Raw genomic sequence first — 25,578 nt, 5'->3', positions numbered from 1 at the left:
GAGACTCCACCACACTCCTTGGCAGCAAATTCCACTGTCAAACAGCTCTTACTGTCAGGAAGTTCTTCCTAATGTTTAGGTGGAATCTTTTTTCTTGTAGTTTGGAACCATTGCTCCGTGTCCGCTTCTCTGGAGCAGCAGAAAACAACCTTTCTCCCTCCTCTATGTGACATCCTTTTATATATTTGAACATGGCTATCATATCACCCCTTAACCTCCTCTTCTCCAGGCTAAACATGCCCAGCTCCCTTAGCCGTTCTTCATAAGGCATCGTTTCCAGGCTCCTTTGTGCTCCTTCAGATGCACAAAACAGACTAAGCAAGGATTCCATAGGATGGGAGGTACATTTTTTAAATAGCAAATCAAGTTAGCAAGTTAATAAATTAACAGGGCATGGGGGGATGTATCCTAAAAGCTGGCATGCTTTTAAAAAAATGCATTTTAAAATTGTTACAACCCATCCTGGTACCTGCTGGTGAAGGATTTTTAAAATACAAAAATCACAGATTTATGTAGAAATGGGATAGAACAGACTTATGGAGGAGCACATATAAAACTGTCCTGGTATAAAAAATTATTTTCATCTGTCAGCACCAGTTTGGGAAGGAACATTGTTATCTAAGCAACTCGTTCCACCAGGCTATTCCCACCCACCTGACTGATATGGCCCACAAAGTTGAGACAGGAATATGCTCCAAAATGGGGATGGTAGGGCTTAATCAACAGGAGCCATGTGGGAGTTGGTGCCTGGTCCACCCCACTACCATGCTGAAGTTCAAAGTTCAGAGAAATAACTGTGATAAAGGGAGCCTTTTGAAAGCGGAAAATACTTGGCAGCTTCATCCTGCCCTCCCCCCTTTAAGACAGAAATATGTGAAAACACGTGGCAAAAAGAACAGGAGCAATTTTGTTATTTGTAGAAGCTGATAGGAATACACTGATACAATACATCAATAACTTATTAAAAAGAAAAACCCACAGACTGCTTTGATAATGGGTTGAAGCCAACTGAATGAAGAACTGGAAGTCTAAGAAAATAAATGTTAGTGAAATTCTCTTGTTGGCACATTCTCTTACTCGCTTTTGAAAAGTCTGTGATGAAAGTTAACTGTAAAGAGGATACCTTTGCGATTTTTGTTTTGGTTTCTTCTATTGTTCCATTTAACTGTGCAAAGTCATCTCTGGTTTGCCGTTGAATATTTTCAATGTCTTTCAAGCTGCTTATCAATTCATCAGGTGTTGGGAGACCTTTTGCTACTTTCCTAAGTAATAAAAAACCCAGATCTTCAGAAGTATAAGAAAGGCACCGAGATATAGACAGACAGTTAGATATAGACATGCAACACACACACACACACACACACACACACGGAGCTCTAACAAACACTAGGTTTTTGCCCCAAGGAGCTTGCAATAAAAATAGAGGATGAAAGAGAGAGACAAGAATATTAGTCAAAACAAAATAAAAAAATTCCTTCCAGTAGCACCTTAAAGACCAACTGAGTTAGTTCTAGGTATGAGCTTTCGTGTGCATGCACACTTCTTCAGATACGAATATCTGAAGAAGTATCTGAAGAAGTGGTATCTGAAGAAGTGGTATCTGAAGAAGTGTGCATGCACACGAAAGCTCATACCTAGAACTAACTCAGTTGGTCTTTAAGGTGCTACTGGAAGGAATTTTTTTATTTTGTTTTGACCATGGCAGACCAACACGGCTACCTATCTGTAACAAGAATATTAGTGTAAGAGTATATTTATAGAATGTTTAGATGACTTAGTTCACATCGGTCTACCCATTGTGGGGCTGAAAATGCACTTCAGAATGTAAAACAAAGGCAGACAGATATACAATTTTCTATGATTTAGGGATAGTTTCCAAATCACAGACGCAACACGGTGGTCCAAAAGTTAGCCAAAGGCTACCTGAGAGATTGTTGGGGGTGGCATGAATGCTGTTCTACTGACTGGGTCATAAGCGCAGCATTTATGTCCATGAAGGACCACCCAATATACCAGTGGAAAACTCACTGGAGTACATGTACCACTGGTGGTAGGGCCCAAAGCAGGGAGTTCCATGGGCATGTTGAGGGCGCAGGATGGGGCTCCCTTGGATTTACAGGATCCAAAACACTCTTGTTCCTCTGATATTGCCGTGAATCAGAACTGAGAGTATATCAGGCCTGGAGCTGGCATAGCTAATTTCCCTCCCATTACAGTCAATGGGGACGTGGAATGGGAAAAGGGGCCAGTAAGAAAAAGCCACTCCTTTGTTATGTATTGAATTGAATAGGATCCAAAATGCAGCAGGCTGATTGGTCCTAGAACAATAGGATTCAGAATGAAGCAGTCTGATTGGTCCTAGAACAATGCAGCAGTATGATTGGTCTGCAGGAGCCACCCAATCCAGCTCCAGATGGAAGTGAATCCACAACCTGATTGGCCTACAGGAGAATTCTGGAATTAGCCAATCACATGCAGCCCATTGTGTAAATAACGTATATAAAGCAGATACTTTGGGGGAACTTTCATTCCTCCTCACCACTATGAGCTGAATAAAGAGCATGAAATCCACTCTTGACTCTGAGTATATCTCATCCTTCATCTCCGATTCAGCCTGGAAGAAGTCAGCATGGCTTTGAATAGCAGTTGCTCAGCCACATCCAATCTCTCCCACCCAATGGCAGGACTGTAAAGGAAGACAATCTTGTACTTACTCAGCTTCTTGTGCTTTCGCCAATAGTCCCTGGGCCTCTTCCATTTGCTCACTTAACCCATTCACCTCTGTCGGGGAGACCTCGCAGTGTGCCATGAGGCTCTTGAGTTTCTCGAGCACCATGCTTAGCTCTTGGAGAGACCCTGGCAACTGGAGGCCCAGGACATAGTTTGCAACTTTCTCTATGTCTTCTGGTGGGGCACTCTCCTCTTGGAAAAGTGGAGAAAGAACAGTTTAAGTCCCAATATCCTTGGTCTAACATATAATATGAATATACAGATATATCTTGGGAGAAAAGCAATGACAAACCTAGACAGCATCTTAAAAAGCAGAGACATCACCTTGCCAACAAAGGTCCGTATAGTTAAAGCTATGGTTTTCCCAGTAGTGATGTATGGAAGTGAGAGCTGGACCATAAAGAAGGCTGATCGCCAAAGAATTGGTGCTTTTGAATTATGGTGCTGGAGGAGACTCTTGAGAGTCCCATGGACTGCAAGAAGATCAAACCTCTCCATTCTGAAGAAAATCAGCCCTGAGTGCTCACTGGAAGGACAGATCGTGAAGCTGAGGCTCCAATACTTTGGACACCTCATGAGAAGAGAAGACTCCCTGGAAAAGACCCTGATGTTGGGAAAGATGGAGGGCACAAAGAGAAGGGAACGACAGAGGATGAGATGGTTGGATAGTGTTCTCGAAGCTACCAGCCTGAGTTTAACCAAACTGCGGGAGGCAGTGGAAGACAGAAGTGCCTGGTGTGCTCTGGTCCATGGGGTCACGAAGAGTCGGACATGACTAAACGACTAAACAACAAAACAATAGATATATCTAAGACAGGTGGATCAAAAAATGGGTTTTGAGCATACTTGCCTAAGAGAAAGTTCTTCAATCTCTTGATGAGCTCTTTGATGTTTTCTCTTTCCCTTTCTATTTGATCTTTATTTTTCTCCAGTTCTTCAGCCATCAGCGAGGCTTTCTTTTTGGTATCCCCAGTCATTTTCCTTATGCTTTCAATCTGTGAGTGTAGATAGACATATAGACAGATATTTAAATAATGAACTGATCTCTTTAAAGTTTAACTTTCCCTGACAGAGCAAATTCATATTTCCTAAACGTGTTTCTACATCTCTCATCCCTAGCTGATAAGATGGTTCCAATGGGTGTAATAACGCCATTTGTTTTTGTAACTTCTGGGCCCATCTGAATCTGGAACTCTCTAAGCCATACTTAAGGAGCCTAAGGGTTGGGTCGTTCATTCATTCATTTTATTGGTATGCCATTTCCCCACAAAAAACAATCATGCTCAGAAGCGGCTTACAACAAAGAAACAGGGATGCATTTCAAACACTACGAAAACAAAGTCATAATAAGATAGCAAAACGAAAATGTAGTAACATACAAAAACCTACATTTCAGTACTGTAGATATAATAAGATACTGGCATATCTTGGGGAAAATTAGAATTTTGTAAAAACCTTTCGTAGCTCAAATGTGCTATGTTCAATAAGTTTACATTGAAACACACAAGATTGCTGTTACATGTGGTACCTTCTCTTCAGATCCTTGCATTTGGTTGGTCAAGTTATTTAACAACAGGACTGTCTGACGTCCTTCTCTGATAGCATTTGTAGAAAGAGGGAGTGCTCCATTACAGTTTGGGCCGCCACAATGTCTGTTTCCCCGGCTATCTCGGCATAAAGCCCCACCACAATCTGACACACCGCAAGAAAAGTTTCCTGGTAACCCACATATCTGCATCGAAACAAATGTACTGGTTGAAGGAAGCAATAATACAACATGATATTAATGAAATATGCCAGAAGAGAGCTCGAAAACATTATATTTGTATGCTCTTCATCTACCTCAGAAAGGTGAAATATGAAGCCTTCTTTTAAATTAATGGTTTTTCAAAAACTTTCCACCTTGAGAGAACCCTCCCCACATTGATTTGCAAAGCAAATTAGGTGGATTAGGTAGGGCTGCCATATGTCAGGATTTTCCCGGAACTTCAAAGGCATTTGAAGATGTCTGGGTGGGAAGTTCCGCAAGGCAGCGCTTTGTCCTCCTGGATCTTAGGCAAGTCAACAACAAAAATTGCATTTTTGTAGAAAAAAGCTCAACAACTTTCAGGGTGTGCACAGTGCACTAACTAGGCCTGTTGTGCCTCACTGTAATCTAATGTGAATTGAGATTTGCTGTGCAGCTGCATTTTGCAAAAGAAGTGTCACATTTAACTTGGCCCTGAGAACACACTTTGGAACACAACCAAGTTTCCCCTGCAGCAGAAGCTGTATGGTGGTAAATGCATAGTGATGTATCCATTGTAGACCCATTGAAGTTAACAGACATGACTAACTTACGACCATTCATTTTAATCGTTCTAGGATGAGTGTTGGCTACAACCCATAGGCCCGGATTCAACTAACCCAGCATGCTAGTGGAAGCCAGTGCAACAGGGCTTTCCCTTTCCCCTTCTCCCCACTGTCTGCTCCCCACACCTCTCCCCAATCTGCTCTGGGGGGCCAGGAGAACCCGCAGAAGAGTGCATTGGTAGAGGGGAGAAGTGATAATTCAGTTTTGCAAGCAGAAATGTTTGCACTGACAGAACAATCGGAAGACTGTGATGTTGAATTCCTCCCAAAGTCTCTAAGGATAGCATTACCAATGTTTCCAATGAGGTACCCTTAAAAAAGTTTCTATGGCACTCCAGAACACTGGATGCAATGATAAAAGCATTTTCTTCTCTTGCAGACGTTAAACCCTGTTCACACCAGACATGCATTCCCAGTAGTAACTGTGAAGAAGCATTTTTCTTATTTATACATTTCAATATGAACCACATTTACTTCAGAATATGACTTGTTGGGGTTTAATGGGGCTCACTTTCAAGCAAAAATGCAGAGTTCTGCCACTGTGGTTTACAGGTTGGCTTTATTCGTTTTCACAATTTATGATCCTCTTTATTGGGTCAAAGCCTTCCAAATTGGCTAAGAACATTTTTTTTTTCAGGGCAATTTACACAATAAAACAAATACATATGATGTCTCACCAGCCATGCTGTGATGGCTGAATTATTCTTTATGAGCAGTAAAGTTATACTTTCTGCAAGGAACGAATACTTACTTTCTCATTTAGATGTTGAATATCTGAAGTGTTGAACAACTTCAGCTGCCCCAGCGCAGCACTTTCTTTCGAAACTAGATCATCTAACATGTGAAATGTATTGCTCCTGGTTTTTCCTCCGTGTGTCAGGACAGACTTTGAGCCACTGATTCTCTCTCCGGCCGACAACATTATTTGGTAATAGTTATTTATTTTGTTGAGGGAATCTGAATCAAATGACAATGTTACTTTGCCTTGTTTCACTTCATATATTGAAGATGGGACCCACTGAAATAAATGGGCTCTCCTCTTTGAGATCCCAACTCAGGGTGTGTGAAGGTGTCCCTAAAGGTAGTAGCTGTTGCCAGGATCATGGTATGTGAGGAGGGAGTTTAAACCCTTTCCTCCTCTATCACGGGTCTGATGAAAATCATCCAGCCCCTACACAAAGCTGCTATGAGCCCTGGGATGGAAGTTTGCATTGGCACTCCTGGGGTAATAGCAGTTTCAGAGAGATAATTTTCCCAATACTGTGGCGGGAGGAGGAAAGAGTTAATCTACTTTCCCTTGCACCACGGTTCTGACAAAAAAGGGGTCCTACAATAGCCATGTGGGATGCGGGTGGCACTGTGGGTTATACCACAGAGCCTAGGGCTTACTGATCAGAAGGTCAGTGGTTCGAATCCCCGCAACGGGGTGAGCTCCCGTTGCTCGGTCCCTGCTCCTGCCAACCTAGCAGTTCGAAAGCACGTCAAAGTGCAAGTAGATAAATAGGTATCGCTCCGGCGGGAAGGTAAACGGTGTTTCTGTGCGCTGCTCTGGTTCGCCAGTAGTGGCTTACTCATGCTGGCCACATGACCCGGAAGCTGTACACCAGCTCCCTCGGCCAGTAAAGCAAGATGAGCGCCGCAACCCCAGAGTCGGTCACAACTGGACCTAATGGTCAGGGGTCCCTTTACAATAGCCATTGAGAGCGAAACACACACATATGCTTTTGTACACTTTATCTGCTTAAAACATAGGCTAGGTCATGCTTCTCTCCCCTCCCTCAATTCAGAGAAGAATGCATCAAAACATAGTATTTCAATGAAAAATGACAGGATAGATGTGGATTGTGTACACTGCTTCCGAAACTGGTGGTGAATGCAAAGTAAACGGGGGGCGGGGGGGGGGCGGGTGTGTGTACACAGCCATGCACACACAACTTCAAGTGATGCATTTAACACCAATTGCCTTTAAATCCAGCCTGCAGACAGTCCGAGAATCAGCATGTTTTTACATGAGTAGAATGTGTCCTTTTATTTAAACTGCATCTCTGGGTTATTTGTGGGGCCTGCCTGGTGTTTTTACATGAGCAGAATGTGCTTTTATTTAAAATGCATCTCTGGGTTATTTGTGGGGCATAGGAATTCGTTCATCCCCCCCCCCAAAAATATAGTATGGCCCCCCACAAGGTCTGAGGGACAGTGGACCAGCCCCCTGCTGAAAAAGTTTGCTGACCCCTGATTTAGCATTTAATTTATACAGTACTCAAACGTAGAAACACAGAGCAGTGTTTGCATCCATGCCTGATGCCGCACTCACGGTGGAACAGAATTTGATGTGCATGATCATCACTCGTCTTTCCCACTTCTGTGAGCATGACAGAATAATCTGAGACTCTTACTTGCTTTTGACCAAAACTCTTCAGGGGAAGCTTACATGAGTCTCTCTCCCCCCTCCCCAATTCTAGTTGTGGTCAAGTGGAATACACCCCGAGTTGCTGACTTCTTTTGATTTCAAAGGAATTCACTTGCAATGAAGGCTGCAGTCCAGTGCCCAGTTTCCTAAAAGGAACCCACACTGAACGCAGTGGGTCCTAAGGTAAAGGTAAAGGGACCCCGGACCGTTAGGTCCAGTCGCGGACGACTCTGGGGTTGCGGCGCTCATCTTGCTTTACTGGCCGAGGGAGCCGGCATACAGCTTCCGGGTCATGTGGCCAGCATGACTAAGCCGCTTCTGGCGAACCAGAGCAGCGTACGGAAACACTGTTTACCTTCCTGCTGGAGTGGTACTTATTTATCTACTTGCACTTTGACGTCCTTTCGAACTGCTAGGTTGGCAGGAGCAGGGACCAAGCAACGGGAACTCATCCCGTCGTGGGGATTCGAACCGCCAGCCTTTTGATCGGCAAGCCCTAGGCTCTGTGGTTTAACCCACAGCGCCACCCGCGTCCCATATACAGTGGTTCCTACTTCCAAGCAACTATGCATATGATTGCATTGCGCAGTGCCTCTTTTGCTCCTCTGTTAAATGGGTTTGCAAAGGACTAAACTGGATTGACATTAATTGCATGAGTGCAATTAACACGCGCGTTAAAAAAAGAAAATAAATTAAACATGAGCTGCAGAGGGGCCTGAGCGTTCCTGGGATCACAGGACCCAGGCAGACTTCTCAGATTTAGCTTGCTTTCTGAAACAACACAACTTCGTTAAATTTGAAAGGACTGACACTATACCGCTATGGGATATTCAAGCTGCTCAAGAGGACTAGTAACCGAGTTTTCACCTTGATAAATTAAGTGTTTCAATTTAAATATAAAATCTGAAGGTCTGAAACCTCTGCACTACAAGGGGTTGTGGTGATGTCCCCCACCCCACCCCCATGTAATTTAATAAAGTTTAATTATTGGCTCTTCCTACCTTGGAGGTGCATGTAATGATTCCTTTGATGCAGCTCAGACATCTTTTGCAGGGTTTCAGACAGATGGTCAGCATCTTTCCTAATGCCTTCTATCATACTGTTGAGGTCAGGGTACTGATCCAGAAAGTCAGGTTGCCGATACATTTCAGAAACCTTTTGTCTAAAAAGAACAACAACAGATCAGCAGCTACCTAAGATTTAGGGTAAGAACTGCATTTTGCCTAAACGTAGCATCCTAACCTAGTACACTAATGGGCTTTTACTACTCTTGACTATATTCCTGGGAAATCACAGCATCTTGAACCCAACAGTTTTTGGACAGGATTCCTGCTTTGAGCAGCTGCACTAGATGGCCTCCAAGCTCCCTTCAAACTCCTAAATTCTAAATTTTCTGTTACTGAATCTAGATGTACATCACTTTAGCTTGTTTTGAGGAGTGGCATTCTTTTTTGTACTTTCTGTATTTGGCAGATTAAAATAAATCCTCGTGAAACTTTTAGTGTTAATTTCTCCTAATAAACACATCCTTGTATGCAGTTTTGACAGATGTGCAAATTTGTTGAGCAGTTTCGCCTAATATGGTGCATGTATGTTATTTTCATGAATATATTCATTTTTAGGCACAATTTCCCCTAATATATGTATTTTTGTTAACATTGGTTGGAGAACTGCACCGCAAAATTCAGGAAAGCGCAAAATTCAAAGGATGGCTGTCTTTCAGTTTCTAGTATTGTTTTGGGAATTGCAGATTTGATCAAATCAGCTTTAAATGCAAAAAACTGAATCGAGTTCTTCCTTTATCCCTATTGCACATTCAATTTAGCAATAGCTGTCTAATTTACTTTGGCAATATTTACAAGTGATGTATCCCAGACTAAAAAAATTCATAGCATCAGTGGAACGCCCTCCCATCAGATGTCAAAGCGATAAATAACTACCTGACATTCAGAAGACATCTTAAGGCAGCCCTGTTCAGGGAAGTTTTTAATCTGTGATATTTTAGTGTATTTTTGGTTTCTATGGAAGCCGCCCAGAGTGGCTGGGGAAACCCAGCCAGATGGGCGGGGTACAAATAATAAATTATTATTATTATTATTATTATTATTATTATTATTATTATTATTATTATTATTGGAAAGGCAGCACATGCTAAACGTAAAGGAAATGACAGTTTGTGGCACCACAGCTACCCTAAGATTGGAGACAAGCCCCAAATATTTATAGGTCTCTTTCTGGAAATGTGACATCCTCTGTTGACAGGTGGAATTAAAAGCAGCACTGGCGGGGGTGGGGGAACCCCATAAAACCTTTATGTCAGTCTTCCACCATTTGATGTTCCAGGTAGACCACAAATGAATTGGTATTTCTGGAGCATCTTTCCTTCATTTTGTGAAAAATAATGTTTTTATTTATTTTACTCTTCTGGCCTTTGGGTCAGCCCTACCCCAGTTACAATGAACGTGAAAATACAAAATTGACCCTGAAAAAAGGTCATCTGAGGTTATGTGTTATCATGCTTAGCTCATGTCAAGGCCTAGATGCATTCTGGGGAAATAAAGACGATGGCAGGTTCTGCGGCTGCTTTGCCCAGTGCTTTCGTCACAGCACTGGGCCAGCAAAGATGTTCTTATTAATGTAAAGAAAGGCCACTTTCAGCTGCAGTGGGCCCTATGGGGCCTAGCATTTTAGCCTACCATATAAGGGGCGCGGGTGGCTCTGTGGTCCACTCTGGGCGGCTTCCAACAAAGACCAAAAATACACTAAAATGTTACACATTAAAAACTTCTCTGAAGTTTTTTTAAACCACTGGGCCTCTTGGGCTTGCTGATCAGAAGATCAGCAGTTCGAATCGGTCCCTGCTCCTGCCAACCTAGCAGTTTGAAAGCACGTCAAAGGGCAAGTAGATAAATAGGTACCGCTCTGGCGGGAAGGTAAACAGTGTTTCTGTGCGCTGCTCTGGTTTGCCAGAAGTGGCTTAGTTAGTCATGCTGGCCACATGACCCAGAAGCTGTATGCCGGCTCCCTCGGCCAGTAAAGCGAGATAAGCACTGCAACCCCAGAGTCGTCTGCAACTGGACCTAACAATCAGGGGTTCCTTTACCTTTACCTTACTGGGTGCTGTAGAGGTAAAGTAAAGGTAAAGGACCCCTGACAGTTAAGTCCAGTCGCGAACGACTCTGGGGTTGCAGTGCTCATCTCGCTTTACAGGCCAAGGGAGCCGGCGTTTGTCTGCAGACAGTGTTTCCGGGTCATGTGGCCAGCATAACTAAGCCGCTTCTGGTTCAATGGAACACCGAAACCAGAGCAGCGTACGGAAACGCCGTTTACCTTCCCGCTGGAGTGGTACCTATTTATCTACTTGCACTTTTTGGCGTGCTTTTGAACTGCTAGGTTAGCAGGAGCCAGGACCGAACAACGGGAGCTCACCCTGTCGTGGGGATTCAAACTGCCAACCTTCTGATCAGCAAGCCCAAGAGGCTCAGTGGTTTAGACCACAGTGCCACTCGCGTCCCCTGGGTGCTCAGGCCTGGTCAAAAGAGAATCTCTGGCAGAGTTCTTCCTCTAGGTCCCTCAGTTGCTCATTCTCATTTCTCTGTACCTTAGTTTTTGAACTGAATGAGCAATTGATGTAAAAAGACAAGCAAAGGACCCTGCTGGAGCTTTTGTTATTGTTCATGCTACAGGATGGCTGGATTAAGAAGCCCCTTTTATGCCTCAGCATGGGTGAAAGCGGCTGAATTGAGTATTTTTGGATGTGCAGCATTTTAGGGAGCTGAATTTGGACCCCAAGCTTTCAGTAGCTTCTCCCTAGCCTGAGACCATGCTTAAATAAATATCTGTTAAATGATGAACAAACTCCTGTCTAAGGAAACGCATCTCACCGAATATAATCATGATTCTTCTTCATGCTCAACAGCACCTCTGGCAAAAGGGTGGGGCTTTTTAGGATTCTTTCTATTTCAGAAATTGTATCTTCATGGCCTTTGAGGTCTACATCACAGCCAGGCATTGTCTGCCTCTTATCTCCCAGCGTTGCGGCAAACCTCATTAATTTTTGGATTTTATGAGACAGGGAAGCAATGGCGTTATCCCACTGGTCAAAACAAACGTGGCAGCGGCGGCAGGAAGGGAATTTCTGGTCGTAACCCCGAGCACATTGGTCACAGAATCTTCCGGTGACCCCAACACGGCAGTTGCAGGTTCCAGTATCTTTATCACACCCGGGTGTCAGAGTGCCGTCCTTGCTACACTTACACGCTGGCAAGGGGGGGGGGTGAAAGCACAGTATGTTATAATTGCTGATAATTGACTAATAAAGTTATTACAATTATTATTACAGTACATTTATATGCCACTTAATTTCCAAGATGGTTTCTAAGCAGTTTGTACATGCAGAACAGATTGCAAAAAAATATACAGTCATATCTTGGAAGTCAAATGGAATCCATTCCGGAAGTCCGTTCGACTTCCAAAATGTTTGGAAATCAAGGCGTGGCTTCTGATTGGCTGCAGGAAGCTCCTGCAGCCAATCGGAAGCCCCGTCGGATGTTCGGGTTCCAAAGAACATTCACAAAATGGAACACTCACTTCCGGGTATGCGATGTTCAGGAGCCAAAACGTCCGATTACCAAGGCGTTCAGGATCCAAGGTAAACATGCATAGTTAAAATACACAGTAAAACAATTTCATCCAGACCTTAAAATAAATACCCACAATTGAAATGTATAAGTTATATGTTAGAGAAACAGGATAGAAACAGAATAAGGTTATTCATTCATTCATTTAATGTATATCCTGCCTAATTTTTAGAGGAAACTCAGGGCAGCTTACTCATCAAAATCTGACAATATAAAAATGCACAGCAATCTCTAGAGCTAAACTCAGTCAAAAAGTCAAAGTATTAACATAAAAAACCCTAAAAGAACAATACAAATTCTAAAATAGTCATCCAAATAGTTATTAAAAAATCAGAGTAAACTAGCAAATAAATAATCAGATTTTTAAAACCAATATACAGAAAAAAGAAGTCCTTAATGTACCCAGGTCCCAAGCTGTTTAAGGCCTTAAAGGTCCACCAGTACAGATCACACAAAACTAGCATGATGGAATAAAAATACGTAGTACGTATAAGCATGTTGTACTGGTTGTCATTTCTGAATGATTTTCATGGACAGTCCCTTCTGGAGTGCATTACAGTACTCCAGTCTGAAGGTTCCCTGAGACCATTCCCTACGTGGAAGCAAGACTGGAAGGAATTGAGATAATCAATCTCATCTGATTCTTGCATTACAATCCACTCATTTGCTTGCCCCAAAAAAGAGTTGCTAGACATTAATAATAATGATAATTTACCGTATTTTTCGCCCCATAGGACGCACTTTTCCCCCTCCAAAAATGAAGGGGAAATGTGTGTGCGTCCTATGGGGCAAATGCAGGAGGCAGGCAGGCAGGCAGGCAGGAAAAGCTCCCCAAAGCCGCACACAAGCTCCGCGCGGCTCTTGCGGCTTTTCCTCAGGAGGGACAAGGGACTGACGCAGCCAGTCAGTCCCTTCTCCCTCCTCTAGAAAAGCCCACAGGAGCCGTGTGCTCCTTAAAGGGTGTGCGGCTCCTGTGGGCTTTTGCAGGAGGTGGGGGTATTGCCATAGCTGCACGCAGCCTCTCCCGGCTGGAGAGGTGGCAGGCGGCTATGGCAGCAGCCTCTTTAGCCGTGCGCCATCTCTCCAACCGGAGAGTGTGCGCGGGGCTAAGGAATAGCCCCGCGACCCTCTCCCAGCTGGAGAGGTGATGCGCAGCTTTGGAAGCTGCCTCTTTAGCCGCGCGCCATCTCTCCAGCCCGGAGGGTGTGCGCGGGGCTAAGGAACAGCCCCGCGACCCTCTCCCAGCTGTAGAGGTGACACGCGGCTAGGGCAGCTGCCTCTTCTCTTCCTCCTCCAGCTTCGCTTGAAGGGCGCTGCACAGTTCTCCCTCTCCTTCGCAGGAGAGGTGTTGCGCAGAGAGGGAGAACTGCGCAGCGCCCCTTCAGCCACGCGCCTGCCTGGAAGCTGGAGGAGGAACAGAAGGGTCTCCTTCTATTCCTCCTCCAGCTTCCCAGCGAGGCGCCTGTCCTGCGAAGCCGGAGGAGGAACAGAAGGGTCTTCCACTGCATCCCAAAGCCTGGGGCGTGCTGAGCTCAGCGCGCCCCAGGCTTCGAGCTTCGCGCAGCTCTCCACAAGCCGTGGGAGCCCGGCGCGACTTCGCACTGGGCTCCCACGGCTTGCGGAGAGCTGCCTGTTCTGGGGGCTGGGGTCAGGGGAAGCTTGGGCTTCCCCCGACCCAGCCCCGCACCTGGGGGGGGGAATAAATTTTCCCCCCTTTATTTCCCGCCCAAAAAACTAGGTGCGTCCTATGGGCCGGTGCGTCCTATGGGGAGAAAAATACGGTATATCTCGCACTTCCTCCCAAAGGAGCCAAGGGAGGCAAACATCAAAACAACTAAATAATAAAATTAAAAATAAAGACATCTATAAACATCTAAAACAATGCAATGATTGTTCAAATCTGAGGGGTACAAATATTCTGTTTTCAATTAAAAGAATGTTAGGGTTTCTGCTACATACTACTACAGTACTTACAGAAACAATGGATTTGAGAATCCCCAAAATAATTTTCATCGCATGCGTCGCAACGTCTCCCAGTATAGCCCAATTTACACGGACATTGACCTGTGAGCTGCAAAAAGAGTCTACAGTGAGAAACGGGCTTAATGGACTCCCTGCCTTCTTTGCAATCCACCCCCCCATCCTACTTAAACTGCCAACTCATATGTATGTGAGCACTTCTTTTCAGGGGTTTTTCCTGATCTCTAGCTCTGAAAAAACCCTAAAAACTTGCTCTTATTTTTGCATTTCCAACAACAAAGCAAGAATAGTTTCTTTTCAGAATGTGTGTGTTTTCAGATCACTGTCTTAAAGGGCAGGTTTTTTTTTTTTAAATTAAGATTTTCTTTGTTTACAAAAGTATGTGCATTGTCTCTTTTCTCAGGCTGCAAAGTCTTTTCTATATACAGTGGTGCCCCGCAAGACGAACGCCTCGCAAGACGGAAAACCCGCTAGACGAAAGGGTTTTCCGTTTTGGAGGCGCTTTGCAAAACGAATTTCTCTATGGGCTTGCTTCGCAAGACGAAAATGTCTTGCGAGTTCCTGCGGGTTTTTTCCCCTTCCCCCCCTTTTTCTAAGCTGCTTATCCACTAAGCTGCTAAAAGCCGCTAAACCACTAATAGCGCTAATCCGCTAAGCTGTCAATGGTCTTGCTTCGCAAGACGAAAAACCCGCAAGACGAAGAGACTCGCGGAACGGATTCTTTTCGTCTTGCGAAGCACCACTGTATCAGTTACATATGATAAAAACAAAATAAAAAAAATTCCTTCCAGTAGCACCTTAAAGACCAACTGAGTTAGTTCTAGGTATGAGCTTTCGTGTGCATGCACACTTCTTCAGAAGAAGTGTCTGTATCTGTAACAGTTACATATGATGTGAGACATTAGTGTTGCCTAACTGAGACATCCCCGCCCTGCTTGCAAGTAAGTAGGAATTGGGAGGCTGCTCCGATAGGCAGCATGAAGCCTCCCTTCACAGCTTAGCTGCTGGGGTCAGGGAAGGTGGAGGCAGCCCAGAAGCTACACCTGAGAGCCCCTGCGCCACCATCATATGGGGACTTCTGAGCATCTCCTGAAGCCAGCCAGAGCCAACTGCTCTGGGCTGCTGAAACTGCCGCTGCTGCATTTCCCAGGGACATTAGATGAAATCCGGGGACATTCTGGGGTTGGAATTTGTCCTGGGATTTATTCGCAAATCCAGCGACTGTCCCTGGGAAACAGGGACGTCTGGTAACCCTATCCTGGCCCACTGTTTGAGAAACAGTGGGTAAGAGGAAACCTTTAAGACAGGCATGAAAATTTAGCGACATTATAATTTATAAATGGAGAATCAGCTCAATAGCCTTGCCTGATCACATAAGTTGTTCTGGGAATGTCTTGGATTGCAGTCACAGATGCGACATCCAGTTGGCTGGATCATGTTCCAGTAGCCAGCAGCACACTGATCACACTTAGCGCCTACCACATGAGGCAAGCAAGGGCATATTCCCGTCATCTGATCACACATGCAAAAGCCATTTCCAGATGGGCATTTCTCTGGGTCCACACCCAAAGGATTGCAGTTACATTCTGTAAAGATAACAGTTAGTTATGGAAATATTCCCTTAAAAAAAATAATGCAATGTTCTACCAGGAATTTAAGTTACCTTACATTGTAAACATCAATTTATCAATAATAATAATAATAATAATAATAATAAAAAATTTTATTTATACCCCGTCCTCCCCAGCCAAGACCGGGCTCAGGGCAGCTAACAATCAATAATAAAAACAAGTTGATTAAAATACAACTTAAAAAACAAGATTAAAATACAACATTAAAACATTAAAATCAGTGGCGTAGCGTGGGTTGTCAGCACCCGGGGCAAGGCAAGTAATTTGCGCCCCCTAACCCGTGGATTTGCGCCCCCTAACCCGTGGATTTGCGCCCCCTAACCCTAACCCCCAGATGTTGCGCCCGGTGCGCCTGGCCCCCCCTGCACCCCCCACGCTACGCCACTGATTAAAATGCAGCCTCTTCACAGGAGGAGAAAGGAAAAAAGAAAGAGGGGGAGGGAATCAAATTGACTCCAAGCCAAAGGCCAGGCGAAACAACTCTGTCTTACAGGCCCTGTGGAAAGAAATCAGATCCTGCAGGGCCCTGGTCTCATAAGGCAGAGCGTTCCACCAGGCTGGAGCCAGTGTTGAAAAGGCCCTGGCTCTGGTTGAGGCTAATCTAACTTCCTTAGGGCCCGGGACCTCTAGGGTGTTGCTATTTATGGACCTTGAGGCTCTCCGTGGGGCATACCAGGAGAGGCGGTCCTGTGGGCACGAGGGTCCTAGGCCGTGAACTCTGTTCTCAGCTTGTTCTCTTCCTGTCTGTCTAGTTGTAGGGGTCAGATGGGATTACCATGAGGAATTATAAAATATACATCAAGCCATCGTGTCCACGATGAAGACATTGTGTTGTCTGGGTTTGATATATTGACGATAATTGCTGATTAAATCCCATAAGATTCTACATTCATGCCCTTTTGATGCCCTTTTGCCTCTACTGCCCATTTCTCTCTCCTCCCATGTCACGTACACAGCAGTTGCTTTGCCAGGCAGGCATCCTGGGCCATAAAGATAGTGGGCAAGTTTCTCTGATGTAGGATCTTAATCTTAGGGCCAGGAAGCAGATCTCACATTAAGGGGATAATGATCCGCTGCCCTCCTGGTCATCCTCCTTATCATATGTATTGCTTGTTTATTACCTCCAGGGTTGCCAGATGCTCTTCTTTGTAGTTCTGTTCTTTGTTTACCCCAGAAATATTTGTGCTTAATTAGTTTTAGTGGTTTAACTTTCTCCCCACGTGGGTTTGTTGAAATGCTCAGAAGAAATCTGATTGGTTCTTACGAACACTCTGTAAAAAGTTCTTTTGTGAATAAAAATTACCTGGGCCAGGGGGCTGCACGCGGAACAGGCACAGAGAGACACGATTACAGTGGTGCCTCGCAAGACGAAAATAATCCGTTCCGCGAGTCTCTTCGTCTAGCGGTTTTTTCGTCTTGCGAAGCATCCCTATTAGCGGTTTAGCAGATTAGCGCTATTAGCGGCTTAGCGGCTATTAGCAGTTTAGTGGCTTAGAAAAAGGGGGGGAGGGAAAAAACTCGCAAGACGTTTTCGTCTTGCGAAGCAAGCCCATAGGGAAATTCGTCTTGCGAAGCGCCTCGAAAAACGTAAAACCCTTTCGTCTAGCGGGTTTTTCGTCTTGCGAGGCATTCGTCTTGCGGGGCACCACTGTATACGCACCCTTCCCAGAGTCTTGCTGGTTCAAGCCTCTGTGTGTATTCTTATTAATCAGAGTTCAATCCTTCCTTTACTTTGCGAACGCAACACTAATGACCGCTCCCCACTTAAAAAACAGGGGGCGCCCTTTGCGTGGACGCGCGCAGCCCTGGATCTGGAGTGGCCCCATCAACATAGGCTTTGCCTTCCCTCAGGTGGGATACCTGGAGGTCCCCGCCTACCCCAGTGAGTTGTCCAATCCCACCTGGGGGAAGTGTTGCCAGGGAAACCAGGCCAGGTAGGGGGAGGGATTACCTGCCCACACAATAGAGGGTGGATCTTAATTGGTAATCCTCACTTAGTCGGACACGACTAAACGACTAAACAACAACAACAATCAGCATTGGTCCTAGAACACCTTTAGCCAACTGTGTAACCTTCTTTCATCTTGCCATCAATTGCTCTACTCCCAAACATTCCACCTTATGCAATAATATTGTAGCCAGAATAGATCATGCTACTAAGTAGAAACCATGATGATTTCATTAATGTGCATAATTTATTGTAGCCACACCTATTTTATTTTCCTTTATGTGCTCAGTCCTTGATTTGTAATCTATAAAAGTTGTTCGCTTACTTCTACAGTTTTGAAGGAGTGCCGATCCAAAGTAACCTGGTTTACAGAACTCGCAGCTTGGTCCATGGGTGTTGTGCAAGCATTTCAAACACTCCCCAGTGTCCTTGTTGCAGGAGTCTGGATCTGCCACATCAATGTTATTATTACAGGAGCATGGAAGACATTGGCTGGCTACTGCATTTGGATTCCTGTAGAACCCACCGGGGCATTCATCACACCGATCACCTAACAAACCAAAATTCACACACAATTGCTAGTGACAGTCAGACACGGCTCACCTTTCCAGAAATAACATTACACCATCAGATTCCATAATATTATAAAGAACCCTAATTGTTAAGAGTTAAATGGATAAATAAATATAGTTCTATTAGTTCTATTCAGACATATAGAAGTTACATGTGTTTTATTGTTCAGTTACTGTTGATTTCAATCATCTTTCGAATTTTTTAAAAAACAGTATTTTGTTTTATATTGTTGTAAATTGCTTAGAGGGCTTTTTTAAACAATCGAGTCGTATATTAAATTTTGTTAAAATAAAACAAACACGCATACACAAATAATAAATATTTGAAAATACTTGTGCTAGCGTTTCTCAAACTTTTAAAAATGGGTTCTCCACTACCATACTTGGAAGGAACTTAACCATGCATTCCTATGCTGAACTCAGAAGTGAGTTCAGCAAGAGTTGTATAGGACTGCAGACTTAAATGTCACTGCCCCCAAACCTAGAAACTTCACTGAATACTGCATCTGTTTAGTTCCTCCATCAGTACTTGGGAACCTTTAGCCTGTGGTCCACCAGGCCTCCCAATCTGGCCTATATTTTGGGAGTTTGGGCCAAACCATGTCCTCCTACCCTATATCCCACAACGCAAACTTTTTTTTTTTAAAAAAGGGATACAGACAAATAGACAAAGTTAGAATGGATTGTGATTTTTCCTCAGTCTCTGACAACATAAAGCAGAAATTGTGAAACTCATGAAGATGTCAAGTTTCCTACCTGAATAGCCCACAAGACAGTTGCAGACTAATAGCAAAGTCCAAGGATCTTGGTAACAGGAATGGGCAAAGTACCTACTGCTTGTTGGAGCATCTGGGCACATGCATGGACGGCATGGCTCTCCTTTGAGAGGGTTTCCATAATAACCATCTATGCATCTGCCAAAAAGAACAGTGAATATGTAGAATAAGGCTATTGAAGGCTCCTTGCCGTTGATGGCTATGATCTTCTTCCAAGGTTCGAGGCAGCAATGTTTTGAATACCAGGTCCTGGAAACCACAGGATGGGAGAGTTCCCTTGCGCTCGAATCCTGCTTGCGGATTTCCCACGGGCATATGGTTGGCCATGATGAAAACAGGCTGCTGGACTACATGGCCCATTGGCTTGGTCCAGCAGGCCCTTCTTACGTTCTTATGAACCTATTTCAGAATGGCATCAGAAGAAGGCAAGAACTTAAGAAGAACTTTTGGATTTTGCCAAAAGGCAAACTTAGCCCAGCAGTCTTTTCTCAGAGTGGCCAACCGTCTGGTAAGATTGCAACCCGCCCTCTCTTGCTATGATTCATACGGTCTCTGAACCTGAAAGTAGCACGCAGGGTTTCTATTCCATAAAAAACCCCAGCAACGGTTCGCCTTTCCTTGTTTTGTGGCTGTGGCATTACTGACGTAACTGATGGAGTGGACCCACTGCCTATGTATGAGCATGTGGCTCAGCTACACCCCTATCTGGGCAGGAATAGTCTAACTACTATTGTCAATGCTCTGGTAACCTCAAGGTTAGATTACTGCAATGTGTTATACGTAGGGCTGCCTCTGAAGACTGTTCAGAAACTCCATCTGGTGCAAAATTCAGAGGCCAGGTTGCTCACCAGAGCAAGACAGTTTGAGCATATTACACCGATCCTGGTCCAACTGCACTGGCTACCAATTAGTTTCTGGGCCCAATTCAAAGTGCTTGTTTTGAACTATAAAGCCTTAAATGGCTCAGGACTGCAATACCCCAAGAACCGCCTCTTTCCATATGAACCCACCCAGAGCCTGAGATCAACTTCTGAGGCCCTTCTTTGTGTGCTTCCTCCTCGAGAGGTCCGGAGGGTGGCAACACAGGGCCTTCTCTGCAGTGGCTCCCCCTCTGTGGAATGCTCTCCGCAGGGAATTTTGTCTGGTGCCTTCATCAGACACCTTCATCAGACATTCCTTTTTAAGCAGGCCTTCGGTTGATCTGATTGAAATCCTATGGCCTTTTAAAACGTGGCTCTTTTGGGGAGGTTGTTGTTTTTATATTGATTATACATATTGTGGTTTTATATGTTGATCTTGTTCTGTAAAATGCCCTGAGACCTCTGGGTATAGGGCGGCATATAAATTCAATTAAAAAATAAATAAAAATGTGTGCATTTACACATAAAAAATAAATGTGTGCATGCACAATGGCAGAACAAAAGCCATTGTGGGAAATGTAAAGTTGGTCTGCACTCCTATGGCCATCAAGTCCACCCATAAAAATTATTTGCCCCCAAACATCTCTGCTATTTTCTATCCCTGCCACTTAAAGATGTGCTTTAAATTTGCATCTTCTCAATGTCCACCCACCCATACCTTTCACAGTTGGCTCCAGCTGTAAACCCTCTGCAGTCTAAGCATGCTCCAGTCTGAGCGTCACACAGTTCTGCAAAGCCGTTGCAAGGGCAAGGCCGGCAATGGGGAAATCCAAAATACCCAGCCAGGCATTGACTGCACCGTCGGCCATCTGTTTCTGGCCGGCAAGAACACTGCCCTGTCACCTGGTCACACAGAGCACTCACGGATCCTTGAGGGTGGCAGTCACATGCTTGATGGAAAAGAAGCAGAGATATGATAGTTACATGACAAATTGTTGCATTATCTTAAGATAAAGATCTCAATGTGACAAGATCTCTGTATAGATAGATGTCTCTTGCTCTTTGTTGACCATATGATCAACAGTCCATACCCATTCTCATAGAGGGCAATGCGAGACCAGTCAGCCTTAGACCCATTTTACAGATGAGGAATGTTTGATGTGAAATAATGACTTGCCTAAGAGTGTTCACATTCATCAGGAGATTTCAGTTTAGGTTCAAGGAAAACAAAAGTCTGCCCACATGACTTTAACGTTTTTCTTAAATAGCTTAAAATTTTAAAAACACACAGACAAAAAAACCCAAAACCACAACTGAATGCAAGTGGCAATCAGTACTTACAAAGACAACCTTGAGACCCAAAACTATGGCTTCCGGCTGAGCATTTATCACAGCAGCGCCCCATGACATTCGGTTTGCATTGACATTGACCTCCAAGTTTCTTGCAGTTAGGGTTTATTGACCCTTGTGGGTGGCACCTGCAGGCTTTTAACAGAAACATGCTTTCTCATACAAACAGATGATGCAACCAAACTCTGCATTTATTAATTTCAATTATTTACACGCTGCTCTTCTTCAGGGTAGTAAATCATAAGGTAAAATACCAACAACAAAACCTGAATATTAAAAAAATAAAATAATGAATAGCAGGAAAGCCAACCAAGACTGTTCTGATCTTGGATAAGGTGAAAGTGTATTTTTAAAAACATGCTTTGGGCGCTTCCTTTTTGGCTTGCTTCAGTTAACATGTAGGGATAGCCAATGCTGAGCTTTATCAGATTGGGAAGCAAAGGCAGAAGCTGCTACTGTAAAGATCTTGCTTCTTTTCCGTGTTGCTCTCACTGTGCAAGGTGTTGGGATCTTTAGCGCTGCTTCCCCTGGTGACCTTAATGGATGACAGGGATGGAAGATGCCTCTCTTGCCTTGAAGACCAGCCTATGACACTGCCTCTACCTCTCAGTTCAGCTTTATTAACTATGAACCCTGAAATTTGGGGTCCCCTCCAAACTGGTGCCAAAGTTTTGTACAGTGGTGCCTCGCAAGACGAAAAGAATCCGTTCCGCAAGTCTCTTCGTCTAGCGGTTTTTTCGTCTTGCGAAGCAAGCCCATTGACGGCTTAGCGGATTAGCGCTATTAGCGGCTTAGCGGCTTTTAGCAGCTTTTAGCGGCTTATCGGATAAGCGGCTTAGCGGCTTAGAAAAAGGGGGGGAGGGGAAAAAACCCGCAGGAACTCACAAGACATTTTCGTCTTGCGAAGCAAGCCCATAGGAAATTCGTTTTGCGAAGCACCTCCAAAACGGAAAACTCTTTCGTCTAGCGAGTTTTCCATCTTGCGAGGCATTCGTCTTGCGGGGCACCACTGTACTTATTTTGCACTGTCCCCTCCAAACTGAGTAACGGGCAATTCAAACCGAGGTTAACCCCCAAATTCCCTACATTGTCCGATTCACACCAAACTTTTGCAATAGTTTTGTACTGCAAACCCCACATTGTGTATTGCCTACCAAACTGAGTGATTGATACTCAAACCAGCGGTCTCCCACCCCCAAAACAATCATTGTCTGATTCACTCCAAACTGGTGGCAAAGTTTTGTAATTGTTTTGTATCACAAACCATTTTGTACTGATCCCCCCAAAAAAGTAAACCCCTAAGTGAAAACAGGCCACAGGTATCCCTCCAAAACCCAAGATTGTCTGATTCCCTCCAAACTGGTGCCAAAACTTTGCAATCGTTTTGTACTGTTTTGTACTGCAAATCTCATGCTTTGTGAAAGGAAACAGCAAATGGTCAAACCAAAAGCCAGTACGCTACAGAACTCTGCTATATACTGTGGTATTCTACCCAGCAAGAAACAGGCTGTTGAATTTTTGTACCATTGGAAACATCTTTCAATGGTGCACAGTTAATTACATGGAAAACAGCTTTAGTGTCTCTTAAATTTTTAAGTTTATTTTAAAAAGTCAGTGCAACGAAAGTTACTTTCACTTTTGCTCTTCCTTGGAAAATATTGGCAGCATGCAAACGCAGGAATTGCAGGTATTGATACTTACAAACTGCTCCATTGTGAATACGGGCAGACAGACTTGCTATTAGTTTTTCACATGCTTCTGGTAGGATATGCGGTCCAATTTCTGAAGCTATTTCAATGCAGTGATACTGCTGGTACTCTTCTAAATCATTTTTGTCGCAAAAGTTTTCCACTGAACTGATTCTAGGAATAAGTCCAAGCTTCAAAATTGACAAAAGCAAAGAAGTTTTAAACAACTGCATACAGAAGTATAGTTCAAGGCAGGGGGGATTCCTTTTAACAGCTGAATTGGATTAATAATATATTTTTACACTGGAGTTATTATTATTATTGGCCTAAGCAACCTTGAATTGCTTCCTCCTTCCTTTTCCAGTCTGCCTTCCTTTAGTCACTTACACTCCCCACTGTCTTAAAGGCACACAGCCTACAAAATCACTGATGCCCTATCCGTTTTATTGATTAATGTCTGTAATGGCAGTTGCTGGCCACCTGACAGGTAGGATATAAATAAGGGAACGGGTAGACAGATGGATGAACCAACCAACGTCCCAAGAAAAGGTGATCAAACACAAAAGAAAAGTTGCTACGCAGCACAGATACTTACTGAATCAATCAATATGGATGACCGGGTCCCTGGATCAGAGGCGGAAGACTTGGAAAAATAGACATCTACAAAATATTCTGTTCCTGGTTCGAAGCACACAGCGGCAGGTAGCAGCTCCATTCTGTTTAATTGAAAAGTCAAAACAAATTAAAGAATTCTGTCATTCTTTTCGCCAAGGTTTTATGATGCTCAATTGCTGGAGCTATTCGTGTGCATGAGTAATAGAACAGTAACAGAAGAGAAATGACCAAGTGTTGGAAGACATAAGGGGAAAGGATGGCTTCTTCTTTGGTTTCTCCCCCAATATATCTTCTTTGAAGAAACAAACAGATAATGACCGCTCCCCACATCAAATGGGGGGTGCCTTTTGCATGGTTGCGCGTAGCCCCCTGGATCTTGAAGCATCCCAGCATCCAAATCTACAGGAAGGAACTCAACATTTATTGTTGTTTAGTCCTTTAGTCGTGTCCGACTCTTTGTGACCCCATGGACCAGAGCACGCCAGGCACTCCTGTCTTCCACTGCCTCCCGCAGTTTGGTCAAACTCATGTTTGTAGCTTTGAGAACACTGTCCAACCATCTCGTTCTCTGTCGTCCCCTTCTCCTTGTGCCCTCCATCTTTCCCAACATCAGGGTCTTTTCCAGGGAGTCTTCTCTTCTCATGAGGTGGCCAAAGTATTGGAGCCTCAGCTTCAGGATCTGTCCTTCCAGTGAGCACTCAGGGCTGATTTCCTTCAGAATGGATAGGTTTGATCTTCTTGCAGTCCATGGGACTCTTAAGAGTCTCCTCCAGCACCATAATTCAAAAGCATCAATTCTTCGGCGATCAGCCTTCTTTATGGTCCAAGCTCTCACTTCCATACATCACTACTGGGAAAACCATAGCTTTAACTATACGGACCTTTGTTGGCAAGGTGACATTAGGCGTGGCCTTTTGGAATGGATGTTGGATGGCAAAGGGCCTTTTCAGGTATAGGTAGTCTTGGCGGTAGTCCACGATTTTGTGGACTTGGGTGGTGATTTCAGGCCTTGGGCGGAATCCTTTAGTCTATCTTCCTAAATGGGGGGGGGGTGTGTGGAAGCGGTGACCCATGCCCCCCTTGCTGTGGTGATCCCAGGGTTCCCAATTAAAGGGGTCTTGAGGGCAGGCATTGGCCATATGCTGAGAAGTTGTCATTGCTCTCCCCTTCATCGGCAGGGGGGGGCGGACTTTCTGCTTGAACATATGTTCTCCAGAGCGAGCCCAATCCACACACATTCTGGATAACCCTGATGTCTCCCAGATCCCTGGCTGGGGACTGGGAAGGATAAACGCTCAGTGCCTGAGCCAAGGTCTCCCTACATCTGAAACTTAATAAAGTTGTGGCCAATTTTAATCCCATACCACGTTGTCTTGAGTAAATATTCTGCTCAGGGGCCGCCTGGGATCGGAGGGACTCTGCTTGTCCACGCAATATACAAACCTTGATGTATATGGTAGAGCAAGTGAGTGTGGCTCTTGCAGGGCTGCTGTTTTCCCACAGTGTTCGCTTCCTCTGGAACCTGAAGTCTTTACAGCAATGCTTGCTATCCAGTCTTCTAAAGTCTACGTGTTTGAGAAGAAAAAAAATAAGTTGGTTTTCATACTAAGTTGAAACATGCTTGATTCTTTCCATGACTATAAACAAGGACATATTGAGTTTATCTGACCAGGGAACAAGGAAATCCAAAAAGGGTTGCACAAATATTCTTGTTCCACCAAAAATTGACACTCGTAAATAGTCGGTGACAACTAATCCCCTTCTGCAATACACATTACATGGCATCCATACAAACACAGATCCTAAGATTTCGGCATTATGCTGTGTCTGCATCTACAGTTCTACGATTTTCATACGCTGAGAAATGTTCGCACCACAAAACTAATAAGGGAAAGTCATGTAGTGGTGACTATTAACATAACAAAGATAAATCTGAAGATCAGGATAAGTTGTGTGGGGTTTTGTTCAATACACAATTTTAATACGTATGGTCCATATTTTGCTTTACTTTGAAGTCTTTGCTCTT

At 44.2% G+C, this 25,578-nt stretch overlaps 1 protein-coding gene across 3 annotated transcripts in view; it reads right to left on the bottom strand.

Moving 5' to 3' along the window:
• LAMB4 (laminin subunit beta 4) overlaps positions 1-25,578 on the bottom strand; it is a 67,084-nt gene that overhangs the window by 3,755 nt on the left and 37,751 nt on the right. For all 3 annotated transcript variants that reach the window (XM_081878457.1, XM_081878456.1, XM_081878458.1), the window contains 16 exons: positions 24,996-25,117; positions 23,533-23,653; positions 22,951-23,128; positions 21,241-21,384; positions 20,618-20,849; positions 19,020-19,177; positions 18,017-18,241; positions 15,478-15,698; positions 14,107-14,203; positions 11,377-11,752; positions 8,494-8,654; positions 5,834-6,039; positions 4,259-4,462; positions 3,581-3,725; positions 2,715-2,922; positions 1,124-1,262 (listed from right to left, as the gene is read on the bottom strand). In XM_081878457.1, the coding sequence (XP_081734583.1) occupies positions 1,124-1,262; positions 2,715-2,922; positions 3,581-3,725; positions 4,259-4,462; positions 5,834-6,039; positions 8,494-8,654; positions 11,377-11,752; positions 14,107-14,203; positions 15,478-15,698; positions 18,017-18,241; positions 19,020-19,177; positions 20,618-20,849; positions 21,241-21,384; positions 22,951-23,128; positions 23,533-23,653; positions 24,996-25,117 (2,937 nt within the window). The remainder of the gene's footprint in view (positions 1-1,123; positions 1,263-2,714; positions 2,923-3,580; positions 3,726-4,258; positions 4,463-5,833; positions 6,040-8,493; positions 8,655-11,376; positions 11,753-14,106; positions 14,204-15,477; positions 15,699-18,016; positions 18,242-19,019; positions 19,178-20,617; positions 20,850-21,240; positions 21,385-22,950; positions 23,129-23,532; positions 23,654-24,995; positions 25,118-25,578) is intronic.

Source organism: Podarcis erhardii (genome assembly GCF_964252035.2).
Source record: "Podarcis erhardii genome assembly, chromosome: 10".
In the NCBI taxonomy this organism is placed as follows: Eukaryota; Metazoa; Chordata; class Lepidosauria; order Squamata; family Lacertidae; genus Podarcis; species Podarcis erhardii.
Note: the sequence above shows the minus strand (reverse complement) of the source record. Positions and strands in the feature narration are given on the sequence as shown.